Source organism: Macaca thibetana, chromosome 15 (assembly GCF_024542745.1).
Source record: "Macaca thibetana thibetana isolate TM-01 chromosome 15, ASM2454274v1, whole genome shotgun sequence".
Classification (NCBI taxonomy): domain Eukaryota; kingdom Metazoa; phylum Chordata; class Mammalia; order Primates; family Cercopithecidae; genus Macaca; species Macaca thibetana.
Window position 1 is genome coordinate 87473077 of NC_065592.1, and position 27648 is coordinate 87500724.

Sequence of the window (27648 nt, forward strand, 5' to 3'; positions counted from 1 at the left end):
AAATACATAAATAATCCTAGATCTTGTAGCAAATTGTTGATTTATTCATTGTGACTGCAGCTCCTAGTAATGCTATTATTTGCAGGTGGTGAGTGTGGTATGGGATGGTATGGAGCAACATTTTCCAAATTGTGGTTGTGATCAATATATTTTTTGAAATTAAAGATGGAAAAACATCACAGTGCAGAATATATAAGGTCAATGTCCTATGATACTTGATGTATGTATGTATCACACACACATATATACACCTACAGACACACAAATACACATACAATGAATTCTACATATATTGGATTGTGATGTAATCTTTATTTCTTACTCTGAGCTCCAGTTAGAAAAGTTTGACAATCATCATTTTAGAGCTATGTTCAAAAAGTGGAGACTCTCTGACTCACTGTGAGCTCTGCTATATCTATGTGCTTCCTGGAGAGGGAGCAACTTGCTAAGCTAGAGTCCTGTCCATTGGCATGGATATTTACTGTTCCACATGTTGGGAAAACCATGTGCAATAAAAATCAAACATATGAAACAATGGCTGTCATTGTACCACAGTACACCTTGTATCTTGGTTAAGGTTCTTAAATTACTCCTTTGAGTTTCCTAATTCACTTCAGGAAGGATTTGCTGCATTCCGTCTTTATGCTGTCACTTGCAAACCTTGGGAATAAACATAAAAAGAAATTAATGGAGAATTCCAATTCTCATTTTATTAAATCTTTACATCAACAACAGTAAATCTAAGGATGTTTAAATTACGGGGATTCTGGAGCCAAAAATGCTGGTTTCCTGTAAAGAACTAAATTGAGTCCAAGTCCCATTCTTTTAATCCCTGCATTAAATTTGAAGCATGCCTGAAAATATCAGATAGATATCCAAAATCACTTGTAATTGGTATAGTAATCCTTGACTTCAGGGAATGAAATAGTTTGAAGACTAGAATAAACCCACAAAGGGTAGCTGTCTGCAGTATAATCCTTGTTTTGGAGTGTTACCCTTGATGTGGGGAAAGTATTATTACCTTTAATCCCTTTTCTTAAACGAAGGAAGCCCATGGAATACTTGATTTGGCATAGAAATTCAATGATAAACCTACCACATTCTTATTACACAGCTCATATTGGAGAGCACACATTTTTTAGTGTAGTATTTCATTTTTGAAATATGTGAAATGTAAAAATGATTACATCCTTTGACTACACAAGTGACACTTCTGGGAATTTACTCCAGGGATATAATTCAAAAAGAAGAAAACCAACATAGAATACATGTAGATATTTTGTTATAGCATGTGATTTACCCATGTGAAACACCTGTAACAACAGTAAATAGACAACAATTGGGAAATGGTTAAGTGATCTTATGTTAATTTGGACTACTGTCCTAGATAATTATACTATAATTTTATAATGAGATCATGCTTTAAATTTAATGAGAACAATGCAAACATCTGATAATTAAATTTTATTTTGCAACTTCTTATTCCTTTGATTTGAAACTAGACATGTGACATCTTTCTTCTCTACTAAAAGGTCAATGTCAAGTCTTATATTTCTCTTCCGTGTACAAAACAGAACTCAGCCTTGATTTTTGTTTTTAACTGGAAGAGCTACTTAGTTTCATTATATAATGAACTCTATAAAGCTGCAAAAAATTAAATACTAATTTAAAAACAGAGATAAGCATGGCTGATTAACTACACTGCCCTTGCAGTCTTGTAAAGGAGAGATTGATGTGAACAGTAAAAAGACTGGATGTGTACTCATTAAAATGTTAACACTAATGACTGGAGAGAACACAGGTAATTACTTGCTCCCTTTTGCTTTATAATAAACATTTAACAAGGCAGGGTGTGGTGGCTCATGCCTGTAATCCCAGCACTATGGGAGGCCAAGGCAGGCAGATTACCTGAGGTCAGGAGTTCAAGACCAGCCTAGCCAACATATGAAACCACGTCTTGACAAAAATACAAAAATTAGCAGGGCGTGGTGGTGCATACGTGTAATCCCAGCTACTCGGGAGGCTGAGGTAGGAGATTCGCCTGAACCCAGAAGGTGGAGACTGCAGTGAGCTAAGATCACGCCACTGCACTCCAGCCTGAGCGACAGAACAAGATTCCATATCAGCCGGGTGCGGTGGCTCACGCCTCTAATCCCAGCACTTTGGGAGGCTGAGGCGGGCAGATCATGAGGTCAGGAGATCAAGACCATCCTGGCTAACATGGTGAAACCCCGTCTCTACTAAAAAAAAATAAAAAATTAGCCAGGCGTGGTGGAGGGCCCCTGTGGTCCCAGCTACTCGGGAGGCTGAGGCAGGAGAATGAGATGAACCCGGGAGGCGGAGGTTGCAGTGAGCCGAGATAGCGCCACTGCACTCCAGCCTGGGTGACAGAGCGAGACTCTGTCTCAAAAAAAAAAAAAAAAAAAAAAAAAAAAAAAAAAAAGATGGAAAAAAGACTCCATATCAAAAAAATAAAAATAAATAAATAAAATAAAAAACCTTTAAAAATAATATGCTTTTATAATGAGGTGAAAATAAATGTTTTTAAAGGGAGTTTGAATGTTCCTGGTGGCTAGACTACTTTGTTTTAGTAAGAATAAGGAAATGATTAAATTTTGCCTCACACTTTGGATTTAAATAAGGATTAAATTAAATGTATAACTCCATTCCCTTACTCTGCTGAATAATTTATTGTTTCATTAACAATTAAACTCAGTCTTTCTTGTTTCCCCTTCATTATTATTACTTTATCATAATTATGATTTTATGTACTTAAGACTGAAAAATTAGCTAAACAAGTTTATGAGATGTGAGAAAAAAAAAAAAACCCTGAAGATCAGTCACTGGAAACAGGAAAGGTCTCCCTAGCTGGCTCAGTGTGTGTCATACTCAGGGTTAAACCAGGCTACACTGAGGGTACCTTCAGGACAGCTTTGCCAGGTTACTGTGGATGGAAGCACCAGGAAAGGTAATAGGTTACTAGAAATAAAACAGTAACTTATTTATGTAACTGAGAAAAAACAGCACAAATGTTAGAGGTAAGAAAAGCTGATGGATTTCTGTTTTTATCCCTCTTTTAAGTTTTTTTTTTTTTTTTTAACTTTATCTAATATCTAGAAGCCTCAAATGGCATAGCTAAATACTTTCCTGCCTGCCTCTAGGATGTAGGGAAGGAAAGAGGAGGGGCATCACAACATTGCGAAATGCACTTTCTTGTGGGCTAGCAGCACCTGTCAAAACATGCCAGCTGTATTTGGGCCTTGGAACAGATGGTGAAGGCTCAATTTGGAATGGAACTGGTTGCAATTTACCTGAGCTACATGACCAAGGCTACTTTCATCTTTATCAGTAGGTAGATCATAAGGCCAAACTCCAGTGTATGACTTAGTCATAAAGGAAAGTTGGACCCAAGCACTGGCCATCGCTGAGAAAACAAAGAGCTACAGGTGTCCAACAGCTGAAACACTTCTGGAAGTGCCTCATTAGGGACAGAAAGGGGGGCCAGTAACTCTCAGAGAAGTGGCTCTGGCTCATGTGCTATCATTTATGAAGGCTGAGCCCTTCCCTTCACCCCACACCCTCTATATCCACTCACGTTGGTGCTCTGAGATTCATTATAGGAGGCCTGACTTTCATCAAAGTAACAGACGGCAGGAGTGGGCGGGCATATCTGGCAAAGATTCTAAATTCTACTTGCAAGAAGAAAATTTAAAATGGTCCTGAAATTCCTTCAAATGGGTTCATGCCTATATGATGGGCTGATCCTGAAATCAACAATATTTAGGATCAATGATCTGCCTAGTTGGGTTCAGTCTCTTACTGAGGAAGGACAACATTTGGATTAGGGCAGTTGCCTCTCACCAAAAAAACATATAATGTTCTTCACTGCTGGAGTGAGTCATACTGTCTTCTCTGAGCCAGTTGATGATTGCATTTTGCCGGTGTTAGCCATGGAAATTCTTTTAATTCAAATAGTTCAAATATAACAATAGCTAGATCTACAGTTCTGTCCTTCCAGCATGTTTTTTCGACCTTCTTCTTCTGGTTTCTACCTCCTGCCCTGCTTTCTCTTTGGGAAATTTTTAAGTTTTTAATTTTCAGAGATAGGGCTGTCTGTCTCCCAGGCTGGAGTGCAATGGCACAATCATGGCTTACTGCAGCCTTGACCTCCTGGGCTCAAGCAATCCTCCCACCTCAATTTCCTGAGTAGCTGAGATTATAGGCGTGTGCTACTATGCCCCACTAGATTTTTTTGTTGTTGTTGTTTTGTTTTTTTTTGAGACAGAGTCTCACTCTGTCACCAGGCTGGAGTGCAGTGGCGCAGTCTCAGCTTACTGCAACCTCTGCCCCCTGAGTTCAAGAGATTCCCCTGCCTCAGTCTCCTGAGTAGCTGGGACTACAGGTGCACACTACCACATCCGGCTAATTTTTTGTATTTTAGTAGAGATGGGGTTTCACCATGTTGGCCAGGATGGTCTTGATCTCCGGACTTCGTGATCCACCTGCCTCGGCCTCCCAAAGTGCTGGGATTACAGGTGTGAGCCACCACACCTGGCAGCTAATTTTTTAAAAATTTTAATTTTTGTAGAAACAGAGTCTCTCTCACTATGTTGCTCAGGCTGGTCTTGGTCTCAAGACCAAGCCTTGCTGGCCTCAAGCAATCCTCCCAATTTAGCCTCCCAAAGTGCTGGGATTACAAACATAAGCCACTGCACCTGGCCAGAGAAATTTTTAAAATCAGAAGGTCTTAGGTGGGGTGTTCAATTACAAGATGGGTTACGTGATCCAGACCTCGCCAATCAGAGTATGCCATCTCTCTGGCCATAACGATCGCTTTGGCAAGTCATGTGGTCCAGCAGGACCAATCATCTGGGCTACAACAGAACACTGCTTTTTAGAAAATGATTTAAGATAAAGAACTTCAAATTTATGCAGAAGAAGTGAGAATAAATATGAACCTCCTTGTACTCAATACCCAGCTCCAACATTTATCAACTCGTGGTCAAATCTTGAAAAAGGTATCTTTTCACACTGGGACTGATGGACCTAGAAGGATGTTGTTATCAACAGACATCAGGTCAGTGGAGAGCCTGACTTCAAAATAAACCCTAAGTAGAAAGTAGAATAGAAGCAGAGTCCTGAGGACCTTATTTGAGTTCCTTAACCCATTAATGTTGGAGGTTGCAAATTTTTTTGTGTGAAAAACCAGACCTTGGTGATGACCTTGAGCATTAGGATATAAATAACTCCTACTAGCTTAGAGTTCCAACAGTGGATTAAACGGGTTAATCCAGCTGGGTCTGAAGCCACCATTACCCCTGTACTGTCTTTCTGCTGAAGCCATATTTAGGCAAATCTCTGGCACTTGCAGAAAGTGCTGTCCAATATGAAAACCTTAAATAAACACTTCATAATACTTTTTAAAATCTTTTGTTTATCTTTGAGGTATTTGGAAAGTAGAAATTTTATGGAAATCTTTAAGGGAATAAAAGAAACGGGGAGCTCTGGACATACTAAAACAAAATCATCAGCATTTTAATTATACTCTGCCCAAAGGATACTTCCAGTCCCATTTGGTACAACCATCTACTAAACATTTTAAAGTAAATCACATAAATAGCATTAAGAGATGTAACAAAGGGTACATGGTTTCACCCCTAAAAACAGACAGACAAACTAATTGAGTCTCGAAACCTTCCCCCCAGAATTTCTGATTCTGAATTATCCTCAAAGCAAAGAATGGATGAGCACAATCACTCCTACATTAGCATTCTGGTATTCCATCCTTTCATATGTAATGAACTATTTTCCTGGCTGTTTCTCCTCTACCTTCCACTTTGTTAGCACAATACTTACACTTTTGCTTTGCTAGTTCTTGTATTAGATCTTCATATACTTGCAAAAAGAGGTCCTCTTCAGATTTTGTTCCATCTAGGTACACTACGAAGGGGAAAAGAGAGCGGTTCAAATGCTAACAGGCTTATTAATATACAATGTTTACTTTGGCACCCAACGTCTCTTTTAATGCCAATAGGTTTAACCAAGGCACCCAGGACCATAACTTAAAAGAAAATTAATAGTGATTGAAGAAAGAAATAGATACTAGCCAGGTATAATAGGTCAAAAATGCTGGATTGTTACAGATAAATCCACACTGGCTTATGTGAAAATTATTTAATTAAAAGAGAAGAGAAAGAAAGAAGAAAAGAGGAATGAAACAGAAGAAAGTAAGTGGTGTTCTGCATATGGCACTTTTGATGCACTGAAGGTGTTCACCCAAAAGGGTCACTTAAGGAGTAATTCTTCAACATACTTAGACATGAGGATCACCTGGGAAGCTTCTTAAACCATGCAGCGGTCTGGGATCTGCAACATATGTACTAACTCAGAATTCACCAGGCTCAGAAAATATGTATGTATGTATGTGTGTGTGTGTGTGTGTGTGTGTGTGTGTGTTTTCAGCTATCAGAGAAAAGATGTATTTTTAATAAAACTGGCATAAGCAGTTTTGGAGAAAAAGTAGATGTTGTCTAGGTTAAAGGAAGGAAAGGGCCTTCTGGTCAGAAAATAGCAGGGAGAGGCAAGAGCAATGATGCACCATTTGGAATGGCTAGAATAGGGGGAAGCTCTGGTAACAACATGAGATGAGATTCTAGCGCAAGACTGTACCTCAGTACCTCAGTCATTAGAGGCCTTGATGTCTGGCTGTTTGGATTGTATCTCAAAGATCTGGAGACGTCTCAAGGTATTCAAGCAGGGCAAGAGCCTGATTAGATTTGCATTTTAGGTAAAAGGGAGAGAAGGGAAGCAAGAGGATGTTCTTGCAACCAATGGTCCAAGGTGGACAAGGTGCAGCCAGAATCTCAGCATCGGCCCTGGGGATACACTCCGTATGCATTCCACACGGCTCTGACATAGCTACCTATCCTGGAGGCCAACAGGCTTCTCACAACACGGACAAGTCCCCTTTATTGTGAAAAGCATACATCAGTTCTAACTCCTTTGTCTTATAGAACAGCCTTCTGCCATCTTCTCTGCATCGAGTGCCCTATTCCAGTGATCTGTTCTTAGCTCAAGCCCACAGATCCGGATGCTTACCTCCAAATTGCTACATATGTCTCCCAGGCACCTCAACCTTATTATATGCAAAACAGACATGCATTCCTCCCTTACAGGTCTGCAATGCCTTCACTTTTTTCTAACATCCGTCAGTTGCTGAGGCATCTGTCATCTTCCCGCCCCCTCCATAGCTGTTCTATCACCCATTTCTACTGAGTGCAGGCGTCTAACATCACACCCTATAAATCTATCCTCCTCCATTCTCCACACAGCCAGAGGGGTCTTAACTAAAAAGAATTTGTATCAATCATGTCCTTGTTTAAAACTTCTCTCTAGAGAGCTTCCCACTTCTCTGAGAATAATGATCAAAGTCCTTACCTAGACTATTGGCCTTATAGGGTCTGGACCCTGCCTGTATCACCAGCATCAATCTGCTCCCTTGGTTTTCTTTACCAGAAAGTTTTCTCCACACCAGCTTTCTTTCAGGGGCTTCTCATTCCTTCCTGTCCCCTGGTCCCTTCGTGTGCCATACCCACTTTCTGGGGTGGTCTTCTATTCCCCAGTCCATCTCCTTTGTTCAGTTAAACTCATCGAAGTTTGGTTACATGTGACTTCCTCAAGGAAGCCTTCCATGACTACTGGGATCTCGGCAGTCCTCTAGAGCTTGGTGTCACAGAACTTACAGCAGCTGGAAAGGACAGGCTGGTGTCTCTAGCACCTGTTTCCACGATAGAATGTCACCTGCATGACAGCAGGGGCTGGGTCTGCCTTATTCCCTTCACCATCTCCAGGGTAGCACCAGAAGGCATTCATTCGATACTGGTTGAATGAATAACCATCCAGAGGCTGATGAGAGCCACAGAGAGAAACAGAAACCAGGAGAACCAGCTGTGGAAGAGGAGAAGCCCAGAGTGTTCTTGCTTAAGTGTCCCTTTATACTTTTCTATGAGTCCTTTCTTTTCTATACTTTGAGGCAAATGACAAGTAAAAGGGGGACTTTTTGAACAGAGGGAGAAAAGGCACTTACCAACTTCCCATGTGATGTCTTGCATTTCTTGTCTGTGCTTTAGATACATGGGCCACACATGGCCATCAAAGTATCCCGGAGAGTCTGGAGGCTCATAGACCCTTGTACTATCAAAACATGTAGGAAACTTTATGGCGACAGAAACACACAATTGATAAAGTAAAATATGAATGGTCAGGATAATGGAGAAATCACTCAGAGGCTGAATCTAAACAGTGTGCTACATGTTTTAACTCAGTGGCAGTTAGAAAGACAGTAGTAACGTGGATTTAGTTCTCTGATCCTAAAATTAATTTTGTAATCCACTGACTATCATTCTTAATTATCCTTTTTCCTTCTAGTGCTTTATAAGAGAATTAAGAGACAAATAGTGTAAATAATGATGGAGAGACCACTATGTTGGATTAAGCTTTGAACTAATTGGTGTTCTCTGTAGCTGTGGCAGAACAGGCTCACTCACATTAAAATCATAATCACCATGGGCTTGTTTTGTTTGAGGATTTAGGAGAAATGAGCCAAAAGCTTGATATAAGGCCCTTTTCTTAGAAAGTAATTTGCATTACTCTGTGTGGATGACCATTTATGGAAAAAGGTTTTGCTCCTTTTATAAAGAAGAGTTAAGCCTTCCTGTGTCTGAAAAATGACATTGCTCAATAATGTTGCTGTCCTCATTTTTCTTCTAAATTTTTTGTTTTGAATTACAACTCACAAAGATGATTTCACAACTTACCTCCTCCTCCTTTTACATTCTTCATATGGAATAGTCAGGAAATAGCTTCTATTCCATATAGTGTCAAGGGGCCTAAAATAACAGCATACTTAGTTCACAAGGGTTTTTCTTCCCCCCATTCACTCAGAGCCAATATTAGAGTGGAGATGCTTACTTATAATTAAAAAGAAGAAAACCTTCGATGATTAAAATGGGAATTTCCTCAGCACTTTCCCGGTCTGTTGATACCACAGAGCGTCTTGTGCTTTCCATCCAGCAGGAAATGGTTGACATCATTTTTTCCATGTTAAGAGCTTCAAGCACTTCAAACAAACACACAAAAATATGCAATCAATATAGCAAAACATTTTGTGATGTGACTTTTTGTGATGCATATATCCAGGATTCTGTAAACATATAGACCAGCATTTTATTTCCCTTCAAAACTCCTAATAACAAATATTTTAGATGACACTTTGAAACTCTAATACTGATAAACCAGAGTGAAACGTTTTTATTATGGAAAATTTCAAACATACAAAAAAGTACAGTACAGTGAACTCCTGCGTCCCTAATACCAGCTCTGACAATCAGAAACCCATGGCTAACCTTGCTTTACTTATAACTTTGATTCTCTCCTGACTACACAAAAATGTAAAATTTTTAGAAGATGAAATATCTACAGATAAGTTCGAAAGATACATGACTCATGGGGGGAAATATCTGTAATGTCCTTGGCAAAGAGTTAAGATATTTAATCAGCAAAGAGCTCTTCTAGATAAATAACTAAAAGTCAGACTATTTGTAAAGAACACAAATGTGTCACTGTCACACTCTAAAATGTACATACTTCTCGAGCTAATCGTGATTTTAGAGAAGTAGCCTATAGCTTTTAAAATATGGTACTTAAACCAGTAGTATGAGCATCACCTGGGAACTTGTCAGAAAGGCAAATTCTCAGCTGCACTCCAGAACTACTTAATTGAGCCAACAGCACTTAAGAGTGTTTTTTAGCGGAAGGTTTTTCAATGATGGATTAATTTATTTAACAGACATAGGACTATTAAGGTTTTTTTTTCTTTGTTCTGGTGTTAGTTTTGGTAAGTGATGTCTTTCTAGGAAATTGTCAATTTCACCTAACTTTTCAAACTTATTTGTATAATGAGTGTTCATAATATCCTTTTATCTCTTTAATGTCTGTAGGGTTTACAGTGATATTACCTTTTTTGCTTTTGGAATTTGTAATCTGTTTTATCAGACTTAGTTAATCTGGGGATTGCTCAGATTCTTGAAGTTTTATGTCTTAAACCAAATTTGAGAAGTTTTTTTTTTTTTTTTTTTTTGAGACGGAGTCTCTCTCTGTCGCCCAGGCTGGAGTGCAGTGGCCGGATCTCGGCTCACTGCAAGCTCCGCCTCCCGGGTTCATGCCATTCTCCTGCCTCAGCCTCCCGAGTAGCTGGGACTACAGGCGCCCGCCACCTCGCCCGGCTAGTTTTTTGTATTTTTTAGTAGAGATGGGGTTTCACCGTGTTAGGCAGGATGGTCTCGATCTCCTGACCTCGTGATCCACCCGTCTCGGCCTCCCAAAGTGCTGGGATTACAGGCTTGAGCCACCGTGCCCGGCCAGTTTTTTTTGTTTTTTAAACCATTACCTCTTCGAATACTTTTTTAGTCCCACACTTTCTCCTGAGACTTCAAAGATATGAATATTAGATCTTTCATTATTGTTCCACATTTTTATTCATTTATTTCAGTCTATTCTCTCTCTGTTGAGAATAATTTGTATTGTTCTGTCTTTAAGTTCACTAATTATTTTCTCTGTCGTACTTACTCTGCTACTGAGCCAATCCAGTGAGTTTTCAAATTTTGATTAATGTATTTTTTCCATTCTAAAATTTCCATCTGGTTCTTTTTTCAAATCTTCTATTTCTTTACTGAGGCATTCTAGGTTTTCACTTGTTTCAAGCCTGTTTGCAATACTATGTTTAAAGCCTTTTAATAACGCTGCTTTAAATTCTTTGTCAGATAATTTCAACATCTGTGTCATCACGGTATTGGTGTCTATTGATTCATTTTTCTTGGTCAAGTTGAAACTTTTTCGGTTCTTGGTATAACAAGTGATTCTCAGTTGTGTCCAGGACATTTTAGATCCTGTGTTATAAGGCTGTAGATCCTATTTAATCCTCTTTTGCAGGCAGTCACCCTGTTCCTGTATAGCTTGCAGGTTCAGGTGGGGGCGGATGCTCTGCTTCCTGCTAGGCCCTGCTGATGCTGTGTTGCGGGGAAGTTGGTCCATTGTGGGAAGAGGGGGTCAAGGAGAGTGCCGGTGAAGTTTCATTGCTGCTAGCTGTGGGCAGAAGTTCATCTTTCCACTGGGTTCCGCTGACAGGAGCTGACACCACCTGAGTAAGGAAGGTGAAGTGCCAACCTGCTCCATTGCACACTGCCTCCTTCCACCTGAGTACTGCCAGGTGGAGGCGAAAGTGCAGCTCCCCATTTGGTTCCACTGATCCAACCCCCGTGGGTGACGTGGAGGTGATGATCCAGCATCACCCTGCCTTGCTAATGCTGGATGGATCTTCTGGAAGTCCAGCTCCGCACCCAGCTAACACCATGAAGGGAGGACGGTTTTGCCTTTTGTGGCTGGCTAGAGTAGGGTGGATATTATCAAAAAGGTTTTCTGTTCTGGTAGGCCACCCTTTTCCTTGTTCCTTTTTTAGCCTGTGCCCATGGATGGTTCCATGTTGTATACTTCTCCTGTATAGGTAGGCAGCAAAAAGAAAACCCAGGGATCCCATAGCCATGTCATTCCTCACCTCCTGGGATCTCTAGCCAGCATGCTTTCTTTTTTCCCTTCAGTCTTCCTTCGTCTGTTTGTTGCATTATGTCCAGGGTTTTTCATTGTAGGAGGGAGGACCAGTGAGCAATGGGACTAATCTGTCTTGGCTGGAACCAGCAGTCTTTCTAGTTTTGATATATTTTTGTGATCATTCATTAAAAATATTTTCTAATTTTCATTGTGATTTAGCTTTTGACCCAAGGAATAGATATGTGTTTTGCTTCAGATAAAATACAATGATGTTTGGGATTTGCTTGAAAACAATATAGATGAATAGAGTGGGTGAGGGTATAGATGAAATATAATTGGTCAAAATTTCATATTATTAAAACTGGATGGTGAACTCATGAGAGAGTTCATTATACTTTTCTGCTGACCTCTGCATATGTTTGAAATTTTCCATTAGAAAAAGTTTTTGAAAATCAGAAAAAAGGGTAATGCTTACTTTTCAAACACTTGGTTATTGCTTTTTAATTTCCTTCATGGTGATTACAGAGTATCTTTATATTTCTTCAATCCATAAAGTGTATTAGGACTTACTCCATGCCCTTGCATATATGGACTATTTGGGGTAATATATTCCATGTACTCAAGAAAAAAAAATATGTATTCTGCTGTTATTAGGTGCATGTTCTGTACATGTCAGTTTTTGGTCAAGTTAGTTAATTGTGTTGTTCAAATCTGTTATATCATTAGTAATTTTTGTCTGCTAGTCCCATTAGTGGCTGTTACGAGCTGAATGTGTCCCCCTATGTTAAAGTCCTCCTGCCCAGTTCTCCAGAATGTGACTTTATTTGGAAATATGGTCATTACAGATACAATCAGTTAAGGTGAGGTCACACTGGAGTAGGGTGGGCACCTGATCCAATATGACTGATTACAGAAGGAGAAAATTCAGACACACACATGGGGACAGTACCATGTGGAGATGAAGTCAGGGACTGGGGTGATGCAGCCGAAGCCAAGGCTGCCAGAGATTTCAGCAAACACCAGAAGCCAGGAGAGGGGCACCGAAAAGAGTCTCCCTCACAGCCTCAGAGGGAGCCCACCCTGCTGACACCTGGATCTCAGACTTCTGGCTTCTCGAATTGTGAGACAATAATTTTCTGTTGTTTCAGGCATTCTGTGGTACTTTGCTATGTCGTCCTAGCAAACTAATACACAAAGGAAGTTGTGTTAAAATCCCCCTCATTAGCTGCGCGTGGTGGCTCACACCTGTAATCCCAGCACTTTGGGAGGCTGAGGTGGGCAGATCACCTGAGGTCAGGAGTTCAAGACCAGCCTAGCCAACCTGGGGAAACCCCATCTCTATTAAAAAAAAAAAAAAAAAAAAAAATTAGCCAGGCATGGTGGTTCATGGCTGTAGTCCCAGCTACTTGGGAGGCTGGGGCATGAGAATTGTTTGAACCTGGGCAGCAGAGGTTGCAGTGAGCCAAGATCATACCACTGCACTCCAGCCTGGGTGTCAGAGTGAGACTCCATCTCAATAAAAAACCAACCAACCAACAAACAAAAAACTCCCACGCCAATTGTGGATTTGTGTCTTTCTCTCCTCTTAGCTCTGTCAGTGTTTAATGCGTTTTAATGTTATGTTATTAGGTAGATAAAAATTTTAGGTTGTTTTATTTTCCTGTTGAAGTAACTCATTTCTCTCTATCTCAGTAAAACTCAGCCTTAAAGTTTACTTTGTCTGGTATTAGTATAGTTGCTAGAGTTATAACAGTTCTTTCGGTAGGTGTTTCCATCATGGATCTTTTTCTAGCCTTTTACTGCCTATATTTCTATGTCCTTATACTTAAGTCCATTTCTTTTGGTTTTTTTTCTTTTTTGAGACAGAGTCTCGCTCTGTTGCCCAGACTGGAGTGCAGTGGCACAACCTTGGCTCACTGCAACCTCTGCCTCCCAGGTTCAAGTGATTCTCCCGCCTCGGCTACCCAAATAGCTGGGACTACAGTTGTGAGCCACCGCACCCAACTATTAAGCCTTTCTCTTTTAAGGAACTTACTGTTGGCTTAGAAAAAAAAAAATACCAGTGTGACAATTTTTGGAGTATTTTACTTCCTTTCACTTAATGTGGCTACTGGTATATTTGGACTTAAATCTATCATCTTACTATTATTTTCTATTTTTCCACCATCTTTTGAATTTTTTTTTTTTTTTTTGACACAGTCTCGCTCTGTCAGCTAAGCTGGAGTGCAGTGGCATATCTCGGCTCATTATAGCCTTTGCCTCCCAGGCTCAAGTGATCCTCCTGCCTCGGTCTCCTCGGTAGCTGGGACCACAGGTGCACACCACCACACCCGGCTGATTTTTGTATTTTTTGTAGAGACACGGTTTTGCCACATTGCTCAGACTGGTCTTGAACCCCTTGGACCCAAGTAATCTACCCACCTTGGCCTCCCAAAGAGCTGGGCTTACACGTGTGAGCCACTGTACCCGGCCATCCTTTGATTTTTAATTTTTGTTTTGATTTCTTTCATATTAATCAACTATATTCCATTGAAAATATAATTATTTCCTCTACAAACTTGATGGTTCCACATTTTAAAACTATCCTGTTTGTGCTTAGATAGACTTGACTAGTACTTTGATTTACCTTAAATTTGTGCATTTACCTAAAATGTTCAAATCTTTCCTTAAGATAGATTCCTGATGTCAGATGCTTGAAGTCATGGCATGAACATACTAAGTTTGGGACACATGCTCAACCTCCTTTCCAGAAAGGCTGTACCAATTTATCTATATACTTCCATCTAAAGTATATTAGGGCCTTTGTTTTACTGAGCCTGTGCTATCACTGGATAATTCTCATTGCTTTAAACATCTTTGTTTACTTGGTAAGTGGGAAAAAAAGTAATTTACAGTTCTTTAAGGTTGACTTTTATCGTACATTTATCAATCCAATAACTGACTGCTTCTATGAAGAGCTTATTCACAACCTTAGGCCCTTTTCCTACTGGGATATTAGTTTTTCTTACCAGTTTGTAAGAATTCATTAAAAATTAGAAATAGTAATTCTTTTCCAATTGTTGAAAACTGTTTTACCCTGTTTTTCACCCTTCCTTTGCAATGATTTTTCTCACTAACCTCTGGACAAGAGGAAGAAAAAGAAAAAGAAAAAATGATCCTGGCTACAACTCAAGCTGCAAGAACAGAGAGTGAGTCAAGAATTTTGCCTCTCATAAAACTATTATGTGTCTGTAAGAACTGATCATATAACACTTTTCCTAAAAGATTATCAGTTAAAAATAGAGAACATACTTTATGACTTTTTAAGAGAGCTCCCTCTGTTACTAGTTTGTATAAGTACTCAATGATCATCTTTTTAATTGTAAAGGTTAATAAGACCACCAAATATTAAACAGCCTATTAGCATGATATTCTCTACAGAAAATGTTTTAGGATAGACTGTAATCCTTTGGCCTCAAAACTGTTAGCTTGGAGTAAGGAATGAGGAGAATCCATGTAAAATATGTTCACAAAACTTTCTGAACAGTGAAAAAAACAAAACCAAACCACAGCTGTCTAGTACTTTGGCCACCAGGAAGGAAAGCTGAAAGAATGAGAGAATATAGTTTGCTCCAGGCAAAATTCTGTCATGGGGTGGTTGAGGGTGACCAACATAGCTCCTTATACATCTCCAGAACAGGCATAGGCAGAGGGACAGCAAGTTTAACTTGCTTCAGAAGAAAACCCTATGATTCCACGTGGAGAAAGGGGAACCTTCATACACTATTGGGAGGAATGTAAATTAGTACAGTCACTATGCAGGAGTACAGAGATTCCTCAAAAAATTAAAAATAGAACTACCGCATGATCCGGCAATTCTATTACCAGGTATATATCCAAAATAAAAGAAATCAATCTCTCCAAGAAATATCTGCACCGCCATGTTTATTGCAGCACTATTCACAAATAGCCAGAATATGAAATGAACCTAAGTACCCATCGATGAAGAAATGGATAAAGAAAGTACGGTGCGTATATGTAATGGAATATCATGCAGCCATAAAAAAAATGAAGTCGTCATTTGCAGCAACATGGATGGAACTGGAGGCCATTATGTTAAATGAAGTAAGTCAGGCACAGAAAGACAAATATCACATATCCTAATGCATATGTGGGAGCTAAAAAAAGTGGATTTCATGAAGATAGAGAGTAGACTGGTGGTTACCAGAGGCCTGAAAGGGGAAGTAGGTGAGGGGAATGAAGGGAGAAAAAAAAATATATTTATTACCAATGAACTGTACACTTAAGATTGGTAAAGATAGTAAATTATATAGGCATATTTTACCTCAATTAAAAAGAAGAAAAATCTATCATTCCTGTGTTTTCAGTTTTAAAAATATACATATTTTTGAGACAGGGTCTCACTCTGTCACCCAGGCTGGAGTAGAGTGGTGCGACCTGGGTTCACTGCAGACTCAGCTTCCTGGGCAAAGTGATCCTCCCACCTTAGCCTCCAAAGTAGCTGTGACTACAGGCATGCACCACCACACCTGGCTAATTTTTGTATTTTTTTGGGTAGAGATGGAATCTCCCTGTGTTGCCCAGGCTGGTCTCAAACTCCTGAGCTCAAGTGATCTGCCTGCCTCGGCATTCCAAAGTGCTGGCATTACAGGTGTGAGCCTCCAAGTCTGGCCCCAATGTTTTCAGTTTTAAATATAAAACTGGAAAAAGGTTTTCACTTATTTAAATAGTTGAACAGAAATCAGAAACCTACAAAGGCAGGCTTAAAGTACAGCAATATATTTAAACACATTTTAAGACTGCCTTCACAGATACAGTAAAGCTCTTTTTTTAAATTTTTGTTTCACAGAACCATCAAGTTCAACATAGTGAAGTTCTTTGGGTTTGAAAAAGAAAATGAACATAAGCATACAATATTTGACAAGCAAATCTACTTACCATCATACTGCAAAAATCCATTTTTATCTGTCTCTATCTCAGACTCTGGCTGGAAAAATAATAAAGTACCCATCAAAATAGTGTGTAGGAAAGAAATAATACAATTATAGACTAAAGAGGAGATAAGTTTTTAATAAATGCTTTGGATGAGCAATTAAAGATCAGCACTGATAGACAGTGCCATCTAGTGGATAAGTGGCACCATTGCACTGAGCCTAATTTCAATACAAAAGGTACATCACTCGCCAAAGACTTCTTGGATGTAATTCAATTAACTTGGTGGTTAAACCGTTTTGTATTAAATAAATAATTTAAGAAGTTTTATAGATACCTTGAAAAAATCATCCTGAGATATGACACTGCAATTTGGGAGGTGTTTCTGCAAATTCTTAGCCAGTGTTGTTTTCCCACCATTTGTCACACTGAAGCAAAGAAAAGTACCAAGAAGGAAAAACCATTAAAAATCATTAAACACTTTTTTTGCTTTTTTGAGAGACGGGGTCTCGCTGTGTCACCAAGGCTGAAGTGCAGCGGTGCGATCTTGGCTCACTGTAACCTCTGATTCCTGGGTTCAAGTGATTCTCCTGCCTCAGCCTCCTGAGCAGCTGGGATTACAGATGCCACAACCATACCCGGCTAATTTTTGTATTTTTAGTAGAGACGGGGTTTCGCCATGTTAGACAGGCTGGTCTGGAACTCCTGACCTCAGGTGATCCACCCGCCTGGGCCTCCCGAAGTGCTGGGATTACAGGCATGAGCCACAGGGCCTGGCCAAAAAATCATTAAACACTTTAAAATATTTTTAAAGAGGATATTTAAAGCAATATTTAATATTTAAGAAAAAAAGATTTCTTTCATAGATAGTGCCTTAAACCACAGGCACCAGCAGATCTGATGTACTAAACGATAAGAAATAAGCTGGGAAAGATGAAGGAGAAAGGTAACTGCCGAGTAAGTGAACTGAGTAACACTAACACTTAAAAATACAGACACTGTGTTGGAAGCGAAATGTTTTTTTGCCTATGTCAAAATATTCACATGGTTCATATGCAACACAGAGAATATGAGTAGCACGTTTTAGTGCAAGTGTATAAAACTACATATGGTCACTGTGATTTTGCTTCAAGGCACAGTGGAAAAAACAGGAGTGGCTTAGTACAAGCCCACCTACCATGAAGTCACATTTCCTCTGTGGTGCCTCCTTTTCCCCATCTCTCTCCACCTGGGGGCCAGCTGGGAGGTCCGCTGTAGCTTATCCCATCAGGCCAGTTATTTGTCCCTTCTGGCCGGACCGTGAAGTCCAGGAGAAGGGGCACTGAGTCACTCCTCTTTAGATCTAGTTTCCCAGCGTCTAGGAGATCACATGGGAGGGAGGCACTTCCCTACTCAGTCGTTTATTGAAAGAGTGTTTTAACCTGGGACTCATGTCTGTAAATATAAGTCAGGGCATTTGTGAACTTGAACGAGAAAAAAATTATACCTTTAATTTCACTGAATTCTAACAGAAATTTAGCATCTCCTTTAATTATAAATATAAGTGATATAAGTACCCCTGACATTCACCAAGAGAAATCACAGATATTTTCATATTATGTTGCAGTTGGGTTGGATATCTTGAAGTATCATCAATGTTCATTATTACTTCTGATTTGTGGCATTGTTTAGACCCAGCTCTGGGTATTGTTATTTAATATATTGACATAGAAGATTATATATCACAATATCACAAATTTGTTTTTAAAAATAATTTTATAACTATATTTCAATATAACCAATTTCCTTTGTATTCCTGTATTTTATTTTGTACACTTAAAACTATTACTCTGAGGTCAAGATTTCACCATACCACCAAATGTTCACAGCACAAAAAAACTCCTGACTACACATCTATTTGTAAGAAACGCTGCTTAATCCCAGATGAGATCAATCCACAAATACTTATAATCTAGAAAAGGGAAAATGAACTAACATCCATTCATCAAAATGGCCTGCATATAACTCTACTATTACATTATACCTCAAGGTAGAAGGAACCTGATTCACAAGATTTCTCATTTAACCTTACGATACACGATTGGGTAGGATATGGGCCATCTCTTTGAAAATAAGGAAAAGGGAGTGGGTGCTACCCTATGTATCGAGAAAATATTACAACTTTTCCCCCTCTTTAACAAAATTGTCTGTAAACTATACCAAGTGTCCATAGTTTAGGTATTAAGTTTTGGTTTAAATGAGATAGTGAACGGGAGTGACTTTATTACAATATGAACAATCTGGCTAGAAAAAAATCTGTCATTTTCTAGACTTATCTCTGTTAAGATCATGCAGTCAAACCAACAGTAGTAATTAGATCCTTTCTCACTGACTTAGCTAAAGCCAATGAGAAATACACACCCCATTTTTGCACAAGCCTTGGAGCCAGACCGGCTAGAAGATAGTCTGAGATACGGAGAGGAGAGGAGAGAAAAAGTATTTAAACAAGCCTGCACCTAAAATCCACACTCAGATTGGGAGACATCCTGGTCAGGTGACAGCTCAGGCCACCCACAACATGGGGAAAAGGAATAGGATGGGGGAAAGGACTAGAAATGGGGGAATAGAATGGGGGAAAGGAATAGGAAGGTCACCCAAAACATGTGGGAAAGGAATAGGAACCTTCTCCTATGGCACACCCACAACCACCACGTGCAGCACACTCACAGCCTTGCTTGCATGTGCTATCCAACCTGAGGAGAAGCGTGCCCAGCGTGCTCAGATCCTAGGAGCCTAGGAAGGAAAAAGGGTGACTACTTGGTGCCGCTCCCTTCTTTGCTCACAACACCCAAATAAATGCACAACTCCTGGCCCATTTATTTTTTTATGTGCCAGGTAACAAGAGGGCTCATTGTATTTGGACATAAAAGTGGGCTAGGGAGAAGTTAAAAGGCTGTCTGTAATTATTCAAACACATTCTGCAACAGGTAGATGTTAATATTCCAATTTTCCAGTTGAGGAAACTAAGGATTGAGAAGTTGTATAGTAATAAAACCAGTCCATGTTAAGAAATGGAGATGGGATACAAAGTCTAATGCCAGGATGGATTTTAATTTTTTTTACATTGTAGGACTCTGAGAGAATCCCACGAAGGTTATCATCTCTTTCCCTAGTGACTGAGTTTGGATGTTTGTCCTCTCCAAATGCCATATTGAAATGTGATCCCCAGCTGGGCACGGTGACTCACACCTGTATCCCAGTACTTTGGGAGGCCGAGGTGGGCAGATCACCTGAGGTCAGGAGTTCAAGACCAGCCTGGTCAACATGGTGAAACCCCGCTTCTATTAAAAATACAAAGCTTAGGCTGGGTGCTGTGGCTCGTGCCTATAATCCCAGCACTTTGGGAGGCCGAGGCAGGCGGATCATGAGGTTAGGAGATCAAGACCATCCTGGCTAACACGGTGAAACCCCGTCTCTACTAAAAAAATACAAAAAAATTAGCCGGGCGAGGTGGCGGGCGCCTGTAGTCCCAGCTACTCGGGAGGCTGAGGCAGGAGAATGGCGTGAACCCGGAAGGTGGAGCTTGCAGTGACCCGAGATCAAGCCGCTGCACTCCGGCCGGGGCGACAGAGCGGGACTCCATTTCAAACAAACAAACAAACAAACAAACAAACACAAAGAACAAAAATTAGCTGGGCGTGGTGGTGCACGCCTGTAGTCCCAGCTACTTGGGAGGCTAAGGCAGGAGAATTCCTTGAACCCGGGAGGTCGAGGCTGCAGTGAGCCGAGATTGCACCACTGCACTCCAGCCTGGGCGAGCGAGACTCTGTCTGAAAAAAGAAATGTGACCCCCAAGCTGGAGGTGGGGCCTGCTGGCAGGTGTTTGGCTCATGGGGGCAGATCCCTCATGAAGGGTTTGGTGCCATCCCCATGGTAATGAGTTCTTGCTCTGTTGGTTCATGTGAGAGCTGGTTGTTTAAAAAGTCTGAGACTTCTCTCTCACTCTCTTTTTTTTTGTTTTGAGATGGGAGTCTCACTCTGTCGCCCAGTCTAGAGAGCAGTGGTGTGATCTCAGCTCACTGAAAGCTCTACCTCCCAGGTTCACGCCCTTCTCCTGCCTCAGCCTCCCGAGTAGCTGGGACTACAGGCGCCTGCCACGCCTGACTAATTTTTTGTATTTTTACTAGAGACGGGGTTTCACCGTGTTAACCAGGATGGTCTCGATCTCCTGACCTCGTGATCCACCCGCCTTGGCCTCCCAAAGTGCTGGGATTACAGGCGGGAGCCACGGCGCCCAGCCCCATCTCACTCTCTCTTGCTCCTTCTGCCATGTGACATGCTGGATCCCCTTCACCTTCCACCATGAATGCAAGCTTCCTGAGGCCCTCATCAGAAGCAGGTACCAACCATGCTTCTTGTAGAGCCTGCAGAACAGTGAGCCAAATAAACCTCTTTTTCTTTATAAATTACTCAGCTTCAGGCATTCCTTTATAGCAAGACAAATGGACTAACACACCCAGAAAAATGACTATATTTACATTTGTGTTAAATCTCCAGGAGGTTCATGGATGCCCTCTGAATTCCTTCAGAACACCTGTTATTTGCAATTGAATAATTACTGTTATTACTTCCTTATGAAGTAATAATTCGGTCGAGACTTATTGGACAATTACTTCGTAGGGAAGCAAGTGGTTAAGTTCATAAGATGCAAGGCAGGAACAAAAGTCGCCATAACTGAATCTGGCATGGGCTTCACAGGTGCAGCAGCACTAAAATGAAATCAAGGCACTTGGCCAGGAGCAGTGGCTCATCCTTGTAATCCCAGCACTTTGGGAGGCCCAGGTGGGAGGACTGTTTGAGGCCAGGAGTTCAAGACCAGCCTGGACAACATAGTAAGACCCTATCTCTTAAAAGAGAAAAAGGAGAAATCATGGCACTTGCTAAAGAAAAGATAGTGGGAAGAAGGCTTTCTTAGGAAGTTATGGATAGTACCTAGTGCACAGGATAAGACAGGAGGTAGGTTTCTAGGTACATGGCCCTGTATTGGGACATTGAGCAGAGGGAAATCTTATTTACACAAATGCCAAATGAAGGGTGGATTGGATCCTGTAGTGGACTCTGTAGTTGCCTTTCCAGGTTCTATGTCTGTTTTCTAGGTCTGGTTGGAACTGCTCCCACTCTCAATTCCAGAACAGAACCCACTGACCTAAACCAATCAATGTAATCCCACCTCTTTTACCACGGTGGCTGCGTGTATGTGGACCATGCTTGTCCAGTCAAAGGGAGACCTATGACCTAGGAGAAGAGAAGTATTTCCCCTTCTGCCCAGTGACAGGCTATGAAGAAACAAGTCACAGGGCTCCTAGCAGCTCCTTGTGACCAAAAGGATAAGTCAGTTCTAAGATGAACCCAAATGAAAGACACATAGAAGAGAGAAAAACTGTCTTTGGTGATACCACTGAGCTCCTGTATCAAATCTTTCCTGCAGCCTGCTACCCCTGAGGCTAATACATTTCCTTTATTACTTATGGATAGCCTTCATAGACCATGATATTCAGATTTAATTCTCAATAACTGGGAACCACTGAATATCATTCTTCAGGCAGATAATTAAAATGTTCTGTATGAAGCTTACACTGGTAGAGGTGTGTAGGAAAGATTAGAAGGGAAAGATGGGGATTAGGGAATGACAGCCTATATGAGGATGGTGGGAGTGAGTGCGGGAAGGAAGAGAAACACAAGAGAAGTACTGCAGAGAAAACCTGAACTTTTCTTCTGATTAGATGGGAGGCAAAGCAGAGTTCTGACATTTAGTTCACTCAATTTTACTTCTGATTGGTGACTTACTATGGTAATGTAATACCATAACACAATGATCTCCCCAAAATTACAAACAAAGTAGTCTCATATTTTATTAACTGGGTCACAAATAATGTGAATATAATTAGAGTAAAGGTGAACATAATATGGTAGCAAGACAAATAGTGTCATTTTCAGTTGATGTTGATGTTTTATTTGCACGCCTGCCTCTGGGACCACAGGTAGGATGACCATATAATTTAGAACATGTTTGAGAGAAATAGAAGTGCATCCAGGACCACAAGTATTAGCTTGGGCAACATGGGACATAAGGCCACCCAAAACATGGGGGAAAGGAATGGAGGTGAAGGTGTTCTCTATAGCACATGTCTGAAGCTGGGCACAGCTGGAAAGAAACACTAAGCTTTCTCCTCCGTCATGATGGAGGAACACCCATATGGGGAATGATAAATCATCCTGAATGAAAGCAGTGCCCAATCAGACCTTGCCTCTGGTGTTAGCTCCACAAAATAAAAGGGGAAGTGGGTAAACGTGGTTGATGGACTCTTCTGTTTCTCTGTTTATAGAAAACTCTTCCATCTCTTGTTGGCATTTATGACGCCAGCACTCCACTGACATCCCTCAGTGGTCTGCTCTTCCCCAGGACTCTGGAATCCTCACTGCTTCTCCGTCCCCTACTCCATCCACACGGAAACACCATTTGCACATCCTCAGTATCTTAAAGAGCTGTTTGTACCAAAATTACTCACCCACTGATTCCAACGATAAATGTTTTCATAATTAGCTTTGAAAACCACAGCCTCCTAATATTTCCTAAAAGTAAAAAAAAATAAAAAATAAAAAAATATTCAAATGCATTTCATTTAGATGTCTAGGGAGATAAAGAATCCTAAATTAGGAACACCAGCTGAGAGGGGAGGGTGACAGTGACCTCTCAGCACAGCCCCGCATTATCCACATTCCCTGCCGTACTGGCTTCCCCTGCTACCACTGAGTGCCAACAGCCGGGACGTGCTCAGGGCCTCTCAACCAGTTGAACGTCAGGTGAGCTGCGGAGCACTCCCCCTTGAATGTCTGTTTTCCAAGCGTGGAAGAGTTGCTAGGCCACAGTGTGGTATATGAAGTTTCATTCTCTCCTTAGCCAGGTTGCCTTCCACCTGCACAATTCAGTCACCTGGGTATGACTCATTATCAGTGAGGCAGGGACCTCTGTGGGCTGGCCTCTTTCTCCCCTGATAAGACAGGAAAAAAGTTGCTACTGACCAGAGGCAAAATGAAGCTAATGCCCTTTAAAGATGAGATTTCTTCACCCAAAAGCCCAGCTCTTGGGCCTGGCTAGGTACATTTTTTTTGGAAACAGGCCAGATGGTAAATATTTGACACTGTGTGGGTCAAGAGGCAAAATCTAAATTGTTATGTATGGACTTACATAACAAGAGAAAAAATATTTTCACAAATTTTTGTGATGAAATTCAATATATAATCATAATTTTTTTTAACAGGTCTACTAATGACAAGAATGAAATTCCCTTTTATTGGGCTATCATTTCCCTTAATTGGATTTCTGTAGTGCTTTCTACATGACACTGCAAATGTTCAGGCAGAGGGCCAGGTTAAGCCACCGGCTGCTGTTTTGTGGACCTTTGGTCTAGTGGATGGAGGGCAGTTTCATACATGCCTCCCTAAGATTCACTAAAGCAGTCCTTGGTTATTACAATGAGCCATTTTTCATCATTAAGTGAAAAGGTGAAGCGCAGCTGGAGGGAACCTTAATAGTGGCTGCTGAAGGTCATCTCTGACAGTCACTGTTCTTCATTCCTATCTGCTCGGGGGGGTGGCCAGGGACCTAGGCTGTGTAGCCGGGGGCAAGTGGCTACCTGTCAAGCTGGAGGCTCCCAGCAATGCTCCAGTTCCTATGATCTGTGTCCACACTCTCCCTGGGGAGGGTTTATGCACAAAAAGCCTGGTGGGGAAAGGGCTATTGTTGCCTGACTTCTTGACCTTTCTAGAATATTCCACATTGACTACAATTGCTTAACACTGGGTCCAATTCCATTAACAAGTCTGTGTGAGACAAGAATTCAATAATGACTGTGATAAAATAGCAGCCGGGCATGGTGGCTCATGCCTATAATCCCGGCACTTTGGGAGGCCAAGGCAGGCGGATTGCTTGAGCTCAGGAGTTTGAGACCAGTCTGGGCAACATGGTAAAACGCTGTCTCTACCAAAAATACAAAAGATTAGCCAGGCATGGTGGTGTGCTCCTGTAGTTCCAGCTACTTCGGAGGCTGAGGTGGGAGGATTGCTTGAGCCCGCAAGGTGGGGGTAGCAGTGAGTGGAGATTGAGCTGCTACACTCCAGTCTGGGTGACAGCGAGACCCTGGCTTAAAAAATAAAATAAAATAGCAGAACAAGTTGGATATTTGAGTTTCATCCAGAGTTATGTTGTTGAATCACATCTCCATCCAAATTTACAAGACGTATCGAGGGAACGACTGCATACAATGAATATTGTAAAATACATTTTTATGTTGTAATTTTTCTGCTTTTGAATTTTACTTTACCCTATTCTTATTTTTTCGGTATGTCAGTGCAATGATGCCAACTAGCCTTATTTTGGGAAGGGAGAGGCTGCTCTTTAATCTCACTTTTGTGGCGATAAATGTTCTTTCTCTTACAAAATTATGTTGTCAAAAATTGTTTGCAGAGTGATATCCTCACTTGACCAAATAAAAATTCATAAAACTTTGTCATTCCTTGCCCCCATTTCACTTATTTTTGGATAGCTCACTGAAGCATAAATTCTCAAACTTGGAGAAGTACAGCTTTAGAGATTACTTGGTCTACCTCTTCATTTTGCAGAAGTGGAAACTGGCTCAGACAATAGAGCGATTTGCCTAAGGTCACACAGACAGTAAGTGGAAAAGCCAGATATGAAACTAAACCAGTTGACTTCTTTCCATCACTCCAAGCTGCTAAAAAGCACTTTATTACTAACAGCAAAGAAAGGGTGTTACATATGTGCTAGCTTAATTGTCAGGCTCTGATGGATAATTGATGTCATTCTTACTGATGTGTTATTGATGGGGCACTATTTGCTGTGCACACAGAATGGAAAGGACTACTGTTCCCCGTCCTAATTGCCACATCTGTGCTTACACGTGTGACTGTTGCATCAATTACATGGCATGTAAATAACAAGTGAGCATGGTTGTGGCACGGGAAATAGGCTTGAGGCTTGCATTCAGGAACCAGGAGTGAGATGGCATAAAAAACTCACTTATAAAATCTCTTGGATACAGTGAAATGTAAGTTTTGTTTTTGTTTTTTAACTGAAACAGGAACTCCCAGTTCTACATTAGTTAGCAGTCTGGGCCTGTCCAAGCCAGTGTTTGGGTGAATGCTGGGCATACCCTATCAGCAATGAGCAGATAACAATGTGACTGGCAGGGTGGGCAACTGGAACATGCAGAGACAAGAGAGGCAACAGGGCTAAGTGACTAGGGTGGGTGGGGGTGGGCCTAGCAATCCCTGAAGTCATTTATTTCAAAAACACTGTGCATGCACAGGGCAGCTTTAGGGGAGCTCCAGGTTCAGGCCTGGCACTGTCCACCTCCACTTCATATTCTACTGTTTCATTGCCTGTTGCCCTCTATAAGAACTATTAAAAATCACCAAGGTGGCCGGGTGCGGTGGCTGTCGCCTGTAATCCCAGCACTTTGGGAGGCCGAAGCGGGCGGATCACGAGGTCAGGAGATCGAGGCCATCCTGGCTAACACAGTGAAACCCCGTCTCTACTAAAAATGCAAAAAAGGTAGCTGGGCGTGGCGTCGGGTGCCTGTAGTCCCAGCTACTCGGGAGACTGAGGCAACAGAATGGCGTGAACCCGGGAAGCGGAGCTTGCAGCGAACTGAGATCGCACCACTGCACTCCAGCTGGGTGACTGAGCCAGACTCCGTCTCAAAAAAAAAAAAGAAAAAAAAAAAAATCACCAAGGCTACAGTGAGCCATGACTGCGCCCGCCACTGCATTTCAGCCTTGGCGATAGAGCGAGACCCTCTTTTGAAAAAAAACCAAAGCAAACAGACAAAAAACAACCCCAAAACTGCCTCCCAAGAAACCAAAAACAAAACAAAACATCAAATTTAAAAAGCTTGCAATTATGATTTGCCAGGCTTCATGAAGCAAATGCAAGCTTCGTACAAACTGTCAATCATGTGATGTGTCCAAAGAGTCATCATTTCAGGGCACATCTATCACTAGAATCCACACCACCTTCAATCTCATGGAATATCTGTGTAGTTTATTTTCCCGGTGTGTGCAAAGCTTTCCTCAACAACAGAGAGCTTTTGCATAGCGGGAGAACAAACTAGGATAGCCAAGAGCAAATCTAAAATGACTAATTTTTATTTTTTACACTTTTTTTTAATCCTAAGTAAAATGTTGTTGGGTTTTTTTTAATTCAGATGTGTTTATTATGTTTAATTCATTTCACTACTAAACATTTACATTTTGGATTCTAAACAGTAGAACGGTCAGAAGTTGCATGTGCAAAATCAGCAGATTGTACGAAGAGGGCAGCTGAGGCAAATGATCTGAAAGACAAAGTTCCTGCTAAATGTGCTCTTCAAATGTATCTACAGGACAGCCTGATATTTTAAAAAGAGGAAAATGTTTCCAGGACTTCTCACTCTGTATTCTATTGAACGGCTATTTTGATTCTCTTCTTCCAGGAGATAGGGCAGTCTTTTCCTACTATTGTTTAAACTTTGCTCCCTTTTGGTAAACAAATCCCTCAAGGCTGGGTTTTTTTTCCTAAGACAGTCTCGCTCTGTCACCAGGCTGGAGTGCAGTGGTGTAATCCCGGCTCACTGCAACCTCCGCCTCCCGGGTTCAAGTGATTCTTCTGCCTCAGCCTCCCGAGTAGCTGGGACTACAGGCGCCCGCCACCACGCCCGGCTAATTTTTGAATTTTTAGTAGAGATCAGATTTCACCATGTTGGCCAGGATGGTCTCGATCTCTTGACCTCGTGATCCACCCGCCTTGGCCTCCCACAGTGCTGGGATTACAGGCGTGAAGGGCTGGGGTTTTTGAAAACGCAATTCATGCCCCTCCCCCGTTGGTTTCATTTATGTAGGTTCTTGTGTAAATAGTTTTTTCCTTCCCCAAATACACAATTAATTTACAATATTGACTGTTATTTTGAACTTATGCCATTGGCTTCCTTGTGTGCTCCAGTTCTTTCCTCCCACCGAAGATAATACCCGCTAGATCAGGGGTCGGCAAACTTTTTCTGTCAAGTGCCAGATAGG

At 41.2% G+C, this 27648-nt stretch overlaps 1 protein-coding gene across 2 annotated transcripts in view; it reads right to left on the reverse strand.

The window, feature by feature from the left end:
- Positions 1–292: 292 nt before the first annotated feature.
- The window catches only part of NMRK1 (nicotinamide riboside kinase 1), a 28312-nt gene continuing 956 nt past the window's right edge, over positions 293–27648 (reverse strand). The window contains exons 2-9 of one of the 2 annotated variants that reach the window (XM_050761976.1): positions 23085–23148; positions 16874–16964; positions 16543–16591; positions 8971–9118; positions 8817–8888; positions 8087–8193; positions 5857–5940; positions 293–660 (exon numbers count right to left, since the gene is read on the reverse strand). In XM_050761976.1, coding sequence (XP_050617933.1) covers positions 641–660; positions 5857–5940; positions 8087–8193; positions 8817–8888; positions 8971–9118; positions 16543–16591; positions 16874–16964; positions 23085–23113 — 600 coding nt within the window. In that variant the 5' untranslated portion in view covers positions 23114–23148 and the 3' untranslated portion in view covers positions 293–640. The remainder of the gene's footprint in view (positions 661–5856; positions 5941–8086; positions 8194–8816; positions 8889–8970; positions 9119–16542; positions 16592–16873; positions 16965–23084; positions 23149–27648) is intronic. The other variant, XM_050761977.1, reaches the window with a different exon arrangement.